Source organism: Furipterus horrens, unplaced genomic scaffold, assembly GCF_987537825.1.
Source record: "Furipterus horrens unplaced genomic scaffold, mFurHor1.1.pri manual_scaffold_13, whole genome shotgun sequence".
In the NCBI taxonomy this organism is placed as follows: domain Eukaryota; kingdom Metazoa; phylum Chordata; class Mammalia; order Chiroptera; family Furipteridae; genus Furipterus; species Furipterus horrens.
This window is the reverse complement of record NW_028327183.1, coordinates 59,746,801-59,760,291: the sequence shown is the minus strand read 5'-3', so window position 1 is coordinate 59,760,291 and position 13,491 is coordinate 59,746,801. Positions and strand designations below refer to the sequence as shown.

General features: G+C 42.8%; 1 protein-coding gene across 2 annotated transcripts; it reads left to right on the top strand.

Annotated features, from left to right (window-relative positions):
- Positions 1-998: 998 nt before the first annotated feature.
- On the top strand, positions 999-11,627 carry LOC149995708 (uncharacterized). Of its 2 annotated transcripts, none has more exons than XM_090259950.1 (3): positions 999-1,556; positions 5,320-5,446; positions 10,027-11,627. In XM_090259950.1, the coding sequence occupies exons 1-3, from the start codon at positions 1,455-1,457 to the stop codon at positions 11,520-11,522; spliced, it is 1,725 nt and encodes a 574-aa protein (XP_090116076.1). In that variant the 5' UTR covers positions 999-1,454; the 3' UTR covers positions 11,523-11,627. The 2 variants fall into 2 exon arrangements, with proteins under 2 accessions (XP_090116076.1, XP_090116077.1); XM_090259951.1 differs by having other exon boundaries at positions 1,493-1,556; positions 5,361-5,446.
- Positions 11,628-13,491: the final 1,864 nt, after the last annotated feature.

Below are 13,491 nucleotides of genomic sequence, written 5' to 3'. Positions count from 1 at the left end.
CCCCCCTCTCTTCACAGCTGAAGGGTCCAAGGGAAAGACGGAGTCGATACAGCTTGGGTTCAGGTGCGCCGCAGGAGTTGCCGGTGTTGACTACAACGTCAAACCGCATTAGGGACTCCGGCTCCGGATTTTCTGTCGGGGTTTACTCTCTTAGCCTTTCCCCTGAAGAGGTATGCCGCAAGGCAGCGGAGGTTTTTTGGAGTCAGAGTTTTCCTTCTCTGATGTACCCTGACTGGAAGATCGAACCAGCGACACTTAGCTCGCAGGCCGACGCTCAATCCACTGAGCTAAACCAGCCAGGATATAAAAAATAAATAAACCGACTTTATTAGGATATCACCCGATTTCCACTAATGTCCACTTTCTGTTCCAGGATCTGATCTAGGCTCTACATTGCATTTATTTTTTTATTGTTTATTCTATTACAGTTTTCCCAATTTCTTTTCTCCTACATTTTGTCCCCCTCACCCGACTCTCTCCTCTCACCCCATCAATCCCCTCTTTGTTGTCCTGCTCAATCCACTGAGCAATGCTGGCCTAATCTGTATTTTTCATTTTTAATATTATTGCACATATATGTCCCTATTTTTTGATGATTTTAAGATTTAATGCGCTTTTTATGTCTTTGAGGTACACAAAGGGTGAGTATGAATATGTACATTATTTATTCTAAATATAATTTATACATAGGTTCACTGTATTCCATTAGGAATGCAAGAAGCATGTCTCCTCTGATCTTAAATATGTCCTATGATAATTACAGTATCATTTTGAAATTTGAATAACAGATAACTGTCACAATGAAAATTTACCACTTTTTCAAATAAGTATTTTTCTTAATTGATTTTTATAACTAAACAATAATCTTCCATTTCGGTTTATATTCTTTGTAATTTTTTGTATCAAACGTTTGTCTTACATTCTTGTGTTACCTCTGTCATATATGTGATGGTGTAATTAGGTCATTTATGAATTTTTTTTCGACCCTGTAATGCAGGAATACCTCCTTTTACTATGACTGACTATGGAGTTGCAGAGATGATGCACGTTCATCTACAGGCACGAAAGACCCTTCACCAGGAACAGACGACATCTTTTGTCATTTTCAAGCTCTCTTTTGGACCAGGACGTCTTATTTCTCAGGACTTTCCCTGGTGAACCTCGGTATTTCCTCATGCAATCAGGTGGGAAACCACTTTGTAGCGTTCGGACAGTAGGAACCACGGTACCCAGAAGGCTGTTCAGGGCTGAGCCAATGGAGGCTCAGAAAAGGCATTTCCGTTAGGGCGGAGCGCTTGTGGGCGGGACTTCCGTCGCCCAGTGGCTGGCATTTTACCTTAACTCAGGATCGTCTCACCGGTCAGTGGTTTAATGGAGATACCCGTTGTCGCCGCGGTATAAACGCGATTGTGAGTCTCCGTGTCTCCGCTCAGGTGACCTGCCCCTGCTCCGGGATGGGGACCGCGGTGCCCTGCGCCCCCGCCTCGCCCGTCGCTTCCGGCCCGGTCCGCCCACAGCGTCCGGCGGCGGGGGCCGCACTGAGGCGCCGGGCTGAGGTGAGTGCGCGTCCCGGGCCCTCCCCTCCCCCACCGAGCCCCGCACCCGGGTGCCCGGTGCCCGTCCCGTCCTGCAACCGAGGCCACCGCTTCCGGGTCGTGAGGCGCCGTGGGTGACACAGGGTGTCATGGGGTGAGGTGGGTGACGGGCTGAGGGGCCACCGTGGAAGGACGCGCAGGTGCCGCTGACCCTGAAGGACGCGCAGTCCTGGCGGCCGCCCTGCATCGGCCTTAAACAGTCTGAGGCGGAGCATGGGGAGGCGTTGCCAGGGAAGGTCGTGACCGAGAGGGGCCACGTGCTGTGTCTGGGTTTCCAAGGCTTTTCCATCCTGCTGAGACAGAAACCTGCTGGGGTCCGGTGATGAGAGAGAGAGGCTCAGGGAGAGGGGCCCTCGTTCCAGGTCAGAGGGCTGGTGAGAGGCCGCACTGAGGACAGACTCTTACCTGAGGTCCCCAGACCGCAGGGCGGGGCCGGGATACAGCTGAGACCCGCTGAGCTGGAGGTGCAGGTGGGTGCCTGCGTGTTCCCGCAGGTTCTGAAGTGGAAAACCATTATGGAACTAGACGAGGAAGGACAGGGTGTCCCAGCCCCTCCCTGGTGGTGACACTAACTTATGGTGACGTAAGACTCTTTCCTTGATGGTTTCCCCGCTCTGGGATGTGAGGACCCTGTGGAAACCACAGACCTGAGTGCAGGTCACAGGTAATATCCAGGTGCTCCCATATGTGGTGTCAACGAAAGAAACATTCCAACTGCAGAAACTGTTTTTACTGTTTATTTTAGCCAAACTGATGATGACTGCTAGGAAACAATCTCAATGCAGTGAGATAATGCTTCATAAAATGGCAGTTTTAGCCTTTATTGTGTCTCTCAGATGAAAAGGGAAGACAGAAGGGGGAACTTGTACTCCATTGGTGATAGGTTAGTGAGATAGGAGAAAAGAAAAGGAAAGTCTGATATTAGATAAAAATTAAAAATGCCCTTTTACATTGGTGGATATAGGATAGTTAAATATTTAATTACTTAAGACAATAATAAGAACAATACGGGGTTGTTTGGTCTCTGTTCTCTTGCAGAGGATGTCCCCAGAGAGGTAAGAAAAAAGAAAATTATCCTGACATTCCAAAGTATGTTAACTTAAGTGCAAAAATAGATAGATGGACTCAGTTAAGGTAAAAATTGACCTTCCTCACAGAAGTTACTGGCCTAGGACAAGAATCCTGTCCATGAATAGCTTTTAGTGGGAAGTTTTAATTTCTGACCGTATATCTCTGGGTATTCTCGGTCTCTCAGTTTGTGAGGCCATCATGATGGACTTCCCCAAACTGATCAGGGTTAGCATGTGGCCCCTGAAACAGAGCCCACAGGCTGTTCAGTTATGAGAGGCATGATTTCCCACCACCAAAAAGCATAACTCTCAATACTGGAGTTTGGCGAAAAGGAAAAGGAGTTGTTTTTTTAAAGCGTATACAGATTTCGATTAATGACGGATTGTTGCCCTTAAGTCTTACTTTCTTTAAAACACCGAGAAACAGAGTTCTGGCCTTCCCTGCCAAAGTAGTTAGTTTTAGAATAGAAAAGTCAGAGAAACAATTTTGCTCTAGGAAACTAGGAGTCTCGGGTTTTGTATTTCCCAGACACAGTTCAGCTTTACCGGCAGCTCCCAGTAAGTTGTGCCTGATTAGAGAGGTTTTGCCTGTGTTGTGTTTTTCAGCTCTTAATCCGGAACCATGTGGCCCCTTCTTTCCCACCTGACCTTAAGGCTTGTTCGTGAGGTGCTTCGGTTCTCTTTCAACCCTCATGGCTCCCTCCCTTAATGTCTGTCGCCTTATTTTTAAATGCCTGACCACAGCCTGTGACACAGTATGTGGTGACCAGTCACGGTCACTTGTAGAATTTTGGACAGGACACGTAACATTTTTGTCACTATTCTATGGTCCAAGCCCCTCCTCTCTCTGTGGAATTTGCATTGAAAAATTAAGTATTTCTGGAAAATGTCTGTGTTCCACTGAGTTCCATCTCCCATCCCCAAACCATGGGCTATGGAGAATTTGGGGGACCCTGCTCTCTAACAACCCCACCACCTGCATTTTTTAAAAGATTATTTATTTATGATAGGAGGGAGAAAGAAAGGGAGAAATACGTAGATGTGTGAGAGAAACAATTGGATGCCTCTCACATGCCCTCAACTGGGGACCTGGCCTGCAACCCAGGCATGTGCCCTGACAGGGAATGGAACCATCTACCCCTAGGTTAGCAGGCTGGAACTCAATCCACGGAGGCACACCAGCCAGGGTGGGGCCCCTATTCTTTTTCATCCACACTGGCTACCAGTGGAAATAGTTATGGAAGATTATCTAGGGAGAGACTCAAGCGCTTCCAAATGCTTCGAGGTTCCACAGAATTGGGAATAGTTACCTCAGTTATCTTTTGTGTTTGTGAAAAACAAGGAAGAAGGGGTTAAAAATCAGACTTGTAAAACGGTCAAATGAGAATTTGGTTCAAGCATATAATGAGGCACTTGCTAAAAGAAAGGAGTTGATCTCTCCTGGGCTTAACAGGCTCCATTTTGCAGCTAGTGGGAAACAGATTATGGGAGTAAAACAGGAGGCATAGAGCCCAGGACCAGGTAAATTCTGTCATCCTATGAGAGATGGTGAACCAGAGTTGGGCCTCAGAGGTAGAAGAAAAGGTTGGATTGTTGGACCTTTTTTTGTGTGTGTATTTTTTTCCATTAGTCTTTTTCCTTCTTACCCTCTTCCATTACCTTCACTCTTATTCGCCACCATTTTATTGAAGATGGACACAAAGAGTTTCAGATTTAAAATAATATATATTTTCTTTATTAATTTTTTTACAGAGAGGGGAAAGGAGGGGGAACGAAAAGGAGAAACACATCAATGTGTGGTTTCCTCCTGCACACTCCCTAACGAGGACCCCAGCCCACTACCCAGAACTGTGTGCCTGACCGGGAATAGAACCAGAAACCCTTTGGTTCTCAGGTTGACACAGTCCACTGAGTCACACCAGATATGGCTAGAGATTTAGCTTGTGCAGTTGGTAGAGATAAAGGGTTCAAAACCACCCGAGCGTTTTTGGTTGTAGCAGCTGAAGCCTTGGAGGCTCCATCAGCTGGGCTGGGGAAGATGGTGGTAGGTTAATTCTCTCTAGGAATATCAGATGATTTGTTTGGTTCACACTTTTAAAAGTTTCAAAAAGCAGTGAGTAGAAACCTGCAACATGAGTCTAGTAATCTGCTGAAGGTTTGAGGATGGAGTAAAACAAAATGGGGAGAGCATTTGTGCCTGTAGGCAAAGATGGCAGAGCTGAAGGTGTCAACTTGGTTTTGAGTCTGTGAAGCAGGTAAACATCATCCAATTATGCACAGCTAGAGGCAGTGTGAGCTGGTGGTCCTGGGAACCTGGTTTACAGATCTTAAGGGTGAAACAACATAACACCGTATTTGGCTGCCCTTTGAGTGGGAGAATCAGTGAAATATCTTAGCAGGAAGAATGGGACCCTGCAGCCTCCGCCCTGAGATTAGATGGCATTAACCTGCCCCACTTCCTCTTACCCCACCAGCTTTTACTGAGGGTGATCTGAGTGATTAATCAAACTGTGCTGAGACAGCAGGCAGCTCAGGCACCAAGGGCTGCTGCTTTTTCTGTATAGTGGGCCCTGCAGTGGGTTGCGTGTGGGGCATTGTGGGAATGCTGTGCCTAAGAAGGACTTTTCCAGATTTATTTTTGTTAATTCTGTCAGGTTGTTGTGACCTTTGAGGATGTCGCCGTGTGTTTCTCCAGGACAGAATGGTGCCTTCTTGGTGAAGCTCAGAGATCGCTGTACCTGAATGTGATGCTGGAGAACTACGCTCTTATATCTTCGCTGGGTAAGACCCTCTCTCCCAGCACGCTCTTCTTGGGCACTCCTGCGCTCCCATTTTCTCAGGATTGCTTTGTTTCTATTCTAAGTTCTAAGGGTCCTGACCAGACTTGTACCCAGGGAGCAATGAACAGCAGTCTTAGGCTTTTTCTGGGAGAGACGGGTTATTTTTTCTGATACAGCAAAGAATTACAGATTAGCAATCTACTAGCATGCAGGAGAGTTTATAGTGATACGTTCTCATGTAAGAGATGGGACCTTGCCGAGGTGGGGATGAGAGACATAGGTTCAGTGCGGCAACAGCAAGGGTGGCAAAAAGCATCAGGTCCTTTTTCCTGAGATGCTTTTCTTAGAGGGATGGGGTGGAGGAGTTACGTATTGATTGTCAGGTAAAGACTGTGTCAGTTTTCTCTCCATGGTTGGGACTTGATTACCTTAATTTAGGTATGTAGAGTTTTGGGGTGCGGGGTGCGGTATTAGCTGAAATTCTCATTTTGCTCCCGTCCATATTTTGCCCTCTTGTTGCAAAACGATACCTCTCAGGAGGCAGTTAAAGCAGATGCATTCATGAGCTCTTTCTCTAAGCCCTAGGGACCCCCTGGTAAAACAGAGAGTTATCACAGACAGGCAGTTAATGAAAGTTGTTTTATGAAACTTCTTCTTTGGCCCCTGTGGAGCCCCTCCTGCCTGCCAACCAGGTCCTGGCATGATTACACAGTTTCAAAGGCTTTCTGTCCCACGCAATGAAAATGATACATAGAACTTAAAGGGCTTCCCTGCTCCTATGCTAGCATGGTGTTTCTTGTCCTGTTCAGAACACCGGGCGTTACTATGGGACTTATTATGTGACCGGGCTCTGGACTGCTAAGGTCATGGGTAAGACACATCTCCCTCGTCCTCACTGCTTTGCTGGACAGTCTCTTCCCACGAACAAGCTGACCCTTGATTATGTCCAGGGGTCCTTTTTGCCTTGTGTTCCCAAGGGTGCCCTCTGTTCTCACATGTAGACTGTGGGCACTGCCCGCTTCCCCAGTTCTCTGGGTAGGTCCTGGCCTTGGCAGGGCTGGTTTGCTTGCACTGCCCCCTCCTCTCCCTGCAGCCCCAGCACCTGCTGGACTGAAGCCTCACAGGGAAGGATCTGAGGTCAGTAGTGTTGCCACAAGCCTAATGCATTTCTCATTGATTAATGAGAAAAAGCATTTTTTGTATACCTGTTGACCATTTCTACAGATATATATTTTATTCTCACTGTAGAGTATTTTTATTGATTATTAGAAGAAGAAAGTGAGAAAGAGAAACATCAATGTGAGAGAGAAGCATCTGTTGGTTGCCTCTAGTTTGTACCTTTAGAAGGGGATCAAACCTGTAGTCTTGCTTGGGACAGTGCTCAAATTAATAAGCCACTTGATCAGTGTTGTAGCAAATATTATGCATATATTCATTAGTTCTGTTTTCTCAATTCAGTGGTCCTCTCTATATTGCAGTTCACTTATTGTCGAGATTTTAGAAAATATATTTATTTATCGTGGATTTTTCGCTATATCACGGAATTTGCGATACTGTATACATATGTTGGTAAATTTACGTAGGTGTAAGAATAGAATATGTTTAAGAATATAAGTAGCGTTAATAAAAGTGTGGAAAAGGTCAATGAGGGAGTGGGAAAGGTTAATAAGGGACTGGGAACGGTTTATAAGTGTGAGGGAAGGGTTTATAAAGCCTTAAAATATATATAAATAGTAAAATAAATGTAAGGCTCCTACTCTGCAGATTTTCACCTATCGCGGGGGTGCCTAGAACGTAATACCCGCAATAAGTAGGGAATACTGTAGTCTTCTCAAACATGAATAACTCCTGATTTCTTTAGAACGGGCTGATCTACCCATTCTGAAAGGGGAATATTTGATGTCCCTAGTACAGTGCATTGTGTTTTCTACCTTCAGATCTTATGTTTTTTGCTCAATGTTACTTACGTGCTCAGTGGTTGTGTGCATAGTAATTAAATTGTTATCTTCCTGAAGTCTTTGGTGTTATTAGCATGGGATATTTTTAACATCTCTTTATTTTCAGCATATTTATGTCCATAAAGATTACTGAGTGTCTTGGAAGCAGCATATATTGTGTCTTGTGGGAGGTTTATTTATTTATTTTTGGTTTGATTGTTTAAAGAGGAGAAGCAAGGGAGAAAGAGGAGAGAAACATGAATGTGTGGTTGCCTCTCGTATGCCCCAACTGGGGACCTGGCCTACAACCCAGACATGCTCCCTGATTGAGGATCAAACCAGCAACCCTTTGGTTAACATGTTGGCGCTCAGTCCATTGAGCCACACTAGCTGGGGATAATTTTGTTTTTGATTTCTGAAAACAGGGTAAGTCCTGCATGACCTCAATTAATTAATTCATTAATTGAAAGATTTTATTCACTTTTAGAAAGGACTAATGGAGAAAGGGAGGGAGAAGAATATCAAGGTACGATAGATAAATAGATTGGTAACCTCTCGCCTACCCCTAAATGGCACCTGTCCTGGAACCCAGGGATGTGCCCTGACTGGGAATTGAACCAGCAACCTTTGGTTTTGTAGGGTGGCACTCAGTCCACTTAGCCACACCAGTGTGGACTATTTATTTTTTTGAAAAAATTTTTTAATTTTAAATACTGATGAAGTACGTTATATTAGTTTCATAATTAAACACTATACATCTCAATAAATCTCACATCCATCTGACATACATAATTACTAGCCTGTACTTTACATCCCCATGAGTATTCTGTAACTTCCAATTTGTACTTTCTAATTCCTTCACTCTTTCACCCATCGTGAGAGTTTTCATGCATTTATTTGTGCTAAACTGATAACAATGGCCTGAAGCAAAGTCTTGAATGCTTTTATGTCTTGTGCTTTTTATCCCTACAGCTACTCTCTGTCTTTTGATTGGAGAATTTCTTTAAGGACCTACTGTTGCCACCTTGTCATAGTTTTCTGCTCTTTTGTACTTCTTTCTTTGTTTTCATATCTTGCTGTCTTTTCTGTGTGATTTGATTCCATTCTCTTTTGTTTGTCCCTTATATAGGAAATGTGCTTGTGGTTTGTTTTTATTAGACTTCTACAAAACTACTCATACTCTTAATAGTTCATTGTATCCAAAAAAAGGTTCAGTTGCATGGAAAAATTATAGTCTTGCCTCTTCCACACCACCCCTATATACGTTTTGATGTCACAGTTCACATCTTTATATATTGTTCATCATTTCACAAATTCTCACTACTGTTATTAGTAATACACTTTATGTATCCTATACTTTAGAGTTAATTGAAGCACACTGCACCAATGAAGTATTTTAGTATGTGAACTTGATGACATTACTGGCTTTCCAGAAAGTTTTTCACTTTCCGACATTTTTCTGTTTGTATTTAATATGCCTTTATTTCAGCTGCAAGTTTCTTTTTTTCTTTCCATTTCTAATAAGTCTTTGGTGGCACAAAACAGGCCACTAGAGTCAATGGTAGCACACGGCACTCTCTGGGACAAGTATTCTGTATTTAAAAACTCAACACGTTTGCTAAAGCTACTTTCCCTCTCTTCTTCTGTGTAGTTCTTTGTATTATACACCACTTTGTAGCACTTTGTGATAACTGTTCTCTTAAGCCTCTTCTGCTTTCCTTAAGAGATGCTCTTTATCATGGATAATTGTGTGATTATTCTTGAAGGGGGTTGAATACTTGTATTTTTTATTAATGCTGTCTGGCTGTCATCACAACATAGATCTTTTCCATTTTATTGGTTTGTACTCAGTTCTTCTATGACAGTGCTGGTTATCATGTCTTCTGCTTTCTCTTTGGAGTTCTATCATCTGTATTGCACATAACTGCTGAACTGGGAAGGAAGTGGTAAAGTCCCGTGTGTATGACCTGACAGGATGTTCACAGAGGGTGTCTGGCATTGGCGAAGGGAAATTGGGGAGAATTTTATTACAAGTAATGAGGAACCAGTTCTCTTTAAATGTATTTATCATTATTGGTAGTGGCCATACCTTTATCTACTTGTCCTTTACCAGTGTTGGCACATTGCCAGTTTTTACTCTCAGTAGTTTTCATTTGAGCTCTGAGTTCTAGCCATGGATAATCTCTGCCTCTCAACATCTACGACACAACCATTTCTCTGAGGAGTCTCTTTGGTGTGCTCTCCAGTTTTGATCAGTACCTGTTTGGACTTGAAGTGCACGAGAATTTCTATGCAAAACCTGCACAGCATCTGCTGTGCTGCGGTTGATATTGATGGTTTGAGGCACATTCCCATTCCTCTACACAGTCTTACGTCACAAGCAAGACTGGTTTTTTAGGCAGCTATTATCTGAGGACAACTTGTACGACCCGCCTCTCTTCCTTGTGTCCCATTCCATCCTAATATCTTTCATTTAGTGAGGTGCCCATTATTTACTGAACCGAGGGCCTTTCTCACAGTCTATCTCATTAGTCTGGGAAATGACCATGTAGGTGCATGTCAGATGTTACACATGCAAATTTGTGATGAGAAGACCCCCTCCCTATAGGTCACTATGTATTTACTAGTGTTTGTATCTGTTCAGGTTGCTGCTGTGGAGCAGAGGATGTGGAGACACCCATTGGACAGGATATTTCTGGAAGGGAATCGCACATTAAGAATCCCAAGTCAGTGCTGTGTGTCCAGAAGAGCCACCCCTGTAACCGTTGTGGGCCCATCTTGAGAGACATTTTCCTCTTGGTTGAGCAGCAGGGAACACAACAGAGCCCGACACTGCTGAGGTGTGGGGCATGTGCAGAACCATTTTATCTCAGTGCACAGAGTCATCAGCACCAGGAGGAGGACAAAACAAAAAATTGTTTCATAAGCAGTGTGGACAGAATTTCCCTTGCAAAAACTTACAATTTCCATGTGTCACGGAAGCCTTGTACCTCCACTCATGTTGGAAAATGCTTTCTCAACAGCTCTGGACATAATGAGGAACTGGCTACTCATACGATGCACAGAGCAAAGGAAATCTCTAAGCCTGGAATGACTTTTCAAAGTAGAAAACAATATTACACCACCAGAGAACGCACGAAAGCCATTGAATGTGACGATGCACTTGTTGAGGACCAGACAGTCCTTACTGGAAGTACGTGCTTTGTATGTTGTGAATGTGGGAAATCTTTTACCAATAGATCTTCGCTTCAGGTACATCACAGAGTTCACACTGGAGAAAGACCTTACAAGTGCACTGAATGTGGAAAGTCTTATACCCGGAGCTCACACCTCTTGGATCATCAGAAAGTTCACACTGGAGAAAGACCTTATAAGTGCACTGAATGTGGAAAATCTTTTACCCGTAGCTCATCCCTTCAGGTTCATCAGAGAGTTCACACTGGAGAGAGGCCTTATGAGTGCACTGAATGTGGAAAATCTTTCACTAATAGGTCTAACCTTAGTGAACATCAAAGACTTCACACTGGAGAAAGGCCTTACAAGTGCACCGAATGTGGAAAATCTTTTAACCTAAGTTCTTCCCTCCGTGTTCATCAGAAAGTTCACACTGGAGAAAGGCCTTATGAGTGCACTGAATGTGGAAAATCTTTTACCCGTAGCTCATCCCTTCAGGTTCATCAGAGAGTTCACACTGGAGAGAGGCCTTATGAGTGCACTGAATGTGGAAAATCTTTCACTAGTAGGTCTAACCTTAGTGAACATCAAAGACTTCACACTGGAGAAAGGCCTTACAAGTGCACCGAATGTGGAAAATCTTTTAACCTAAGTTCTTCCCTCCGTGTTCATCAGCGTGTTCACACTGGGGAAAGGCCTCATGAGTGCAGTGAATGTGGAAAATCTTTTATCAGTAGTCCTGCCCTTCGTTGTCATCAGAGAGTTCACACTGGAGAAAGGCCATACGAGTGCAGTGAATGTGGAAAATCTTTTACCAATAGCTCTGCCCTCCATCTTCATCATAGAGTTCACACTGGCGAAAGGCCTTATAAGTGTGGTGAATGTGGGAAGTCTTTTACCAGTAGTTCTCATCTCTGCCGGCATCACAGAGTTCACACTGGAAAAAGGACTTCTAAGTGCAGTTAATGAGGGTAATCTTGTACCTGGAACTCTGCTTCTCATTGTCTTCAAAGTGTTCACACTGGATAAAGGTCTTATGAGTGCTTGAATATGCGTAATCCTTTACCTGCAGCAGTCAAGCTTTCTTTACCTTCAAAGTCTTCAAAGCAAAGTAACACAAATGTTGGAAATATTTTCCCTGTAGTATTAACCTTCATTGTTGTGAGAGACTACACACAGGAGAAAAGTTTTGTGGCTTCAGGGAATGTGTAAAATTTCATTTTGTCAGTAGCCTTCGTTATCCTTAGAGGCTTCACACTGGACAAACGCATTGTGAGTGCAGTATAAATGGAAAGACTTTATCTCTGGTTGTCCTGGACCTGTCCTCAGAGAGTTCACACTAGAGAAATATATGTATTTGCAATGAATGTGGGAAATTCTTTTTGTATCAGTCATTTTTCCTAGTATGGTCGAGTCAGTACTGTAAAGTATATTTTGAGTGCTGGGAAAATGAAACTGCTTGTACCTGACTATTGCCTTCTTTGTCATTAAATAATATAATGTCTAAGTTCTTATAACTTAAGATTTGAGAATTATTTTCTATCCATTGCTTTTGTTATCTTTTGACAAGTCACACAGGAGAAAGCTTTTGTATATGCATGCAATATGAGATTATTTTTTTTCTAGCAGTAGCCTTAATTATATTGAATTTTACTCAGTGAATGGCATTATGAGTACAGGGAATGGGAGAAATTTTTTTCTGAGTCTTTCTCCTTTCATACTATCAGAGACTTTACACCGGACATAGACCTTTGGAGATATCAAATGTGGAAAGACTTATCTCAGATTGAAGTCCATCTTAATCATATCTCACACTGCTTGAAAGCTTCAGGCATCATGTGAACTTGGGAAATCTTTAGCCATAAGTCTGTTCCCTTTTGACATTTGAGAATTCTCACTGTGTAAATAGTTAGATTTTAGGAAATCTAATTTTTCAGTGTAGTGAAACTGATGAAAACTTTTGAGGAAGCGTGTGAGTTTAGTTTAATGTATTCACAAGTCTTAGATGTTTAATGTTTAAATTTTGTAGATTTAAACCAATATGATCTAAATTGTGCCTCTATGCATTCTTAAAGTCTGTGGTGTTCGTCTAATTTGTATACTTTTAGCCCTTTTCATGTATTTGTTATGCTTTCTCTGTTGTTGCATTTTTCCAAAGGTTTATGATGAGCATTTGTAGAGGATATAAAAACATACTACTGGTATGTTTTTATTAAAATGCGTACTCACATAATTTAACTATCCTTTCATTAATTTGGGCTACTCTCATGTAATGAATAGGACAGTGACAAAAGAATCATCTATGTTGTAATGTCACCGATATTCACTTCTTGAATAACAGGTTATTTTTACTTTAGCGAATAATGTTTTTGGAATGAATTTTTCAATAGAAGAAAACATCAAAATTATTTGTATTTTCATGCTGCACACAATGTGCTGGGTACATATACACTTCAAAGAAGAATCTGCATTAATAACACGTTCTATCGCTTCTGTAAATTCAAACATTTAGTAATATAAGTCTTGCTTTTTATCATTCACCCATATTTATGGTCTGTCACCTGTGGTTTGCTGACTGCTGCAGGACTTGTAGTTTCACCAGGTGGTATGAGTTTGGACAGGTTTTTGTTGAGCCTGAAAGCCCTTTCGGAAGCCCAAGAGAAGAAATCAGTGATTAGACTTCTCATACCTTGGGCTATGCAACCTAGTTTTAAATCTTATTGACCATAGTTAAGATTACAGAAAAGTGGTACACTCTATGGGCCTCTGTATTTTCGCGCGTAAAATAGGGACCTAAAGTACCTTGCCTTGGCTGCAGTACACAGTGGGTTGAGTGTTGTCCCCCAATCTGAAAGGCTGCAGATTCAATCCCTGGTCAGTTTACGTGCCTGGTTTATGGAACAGGTCCCCAGTGAGGGGAGTGCGAGAGGCAAAG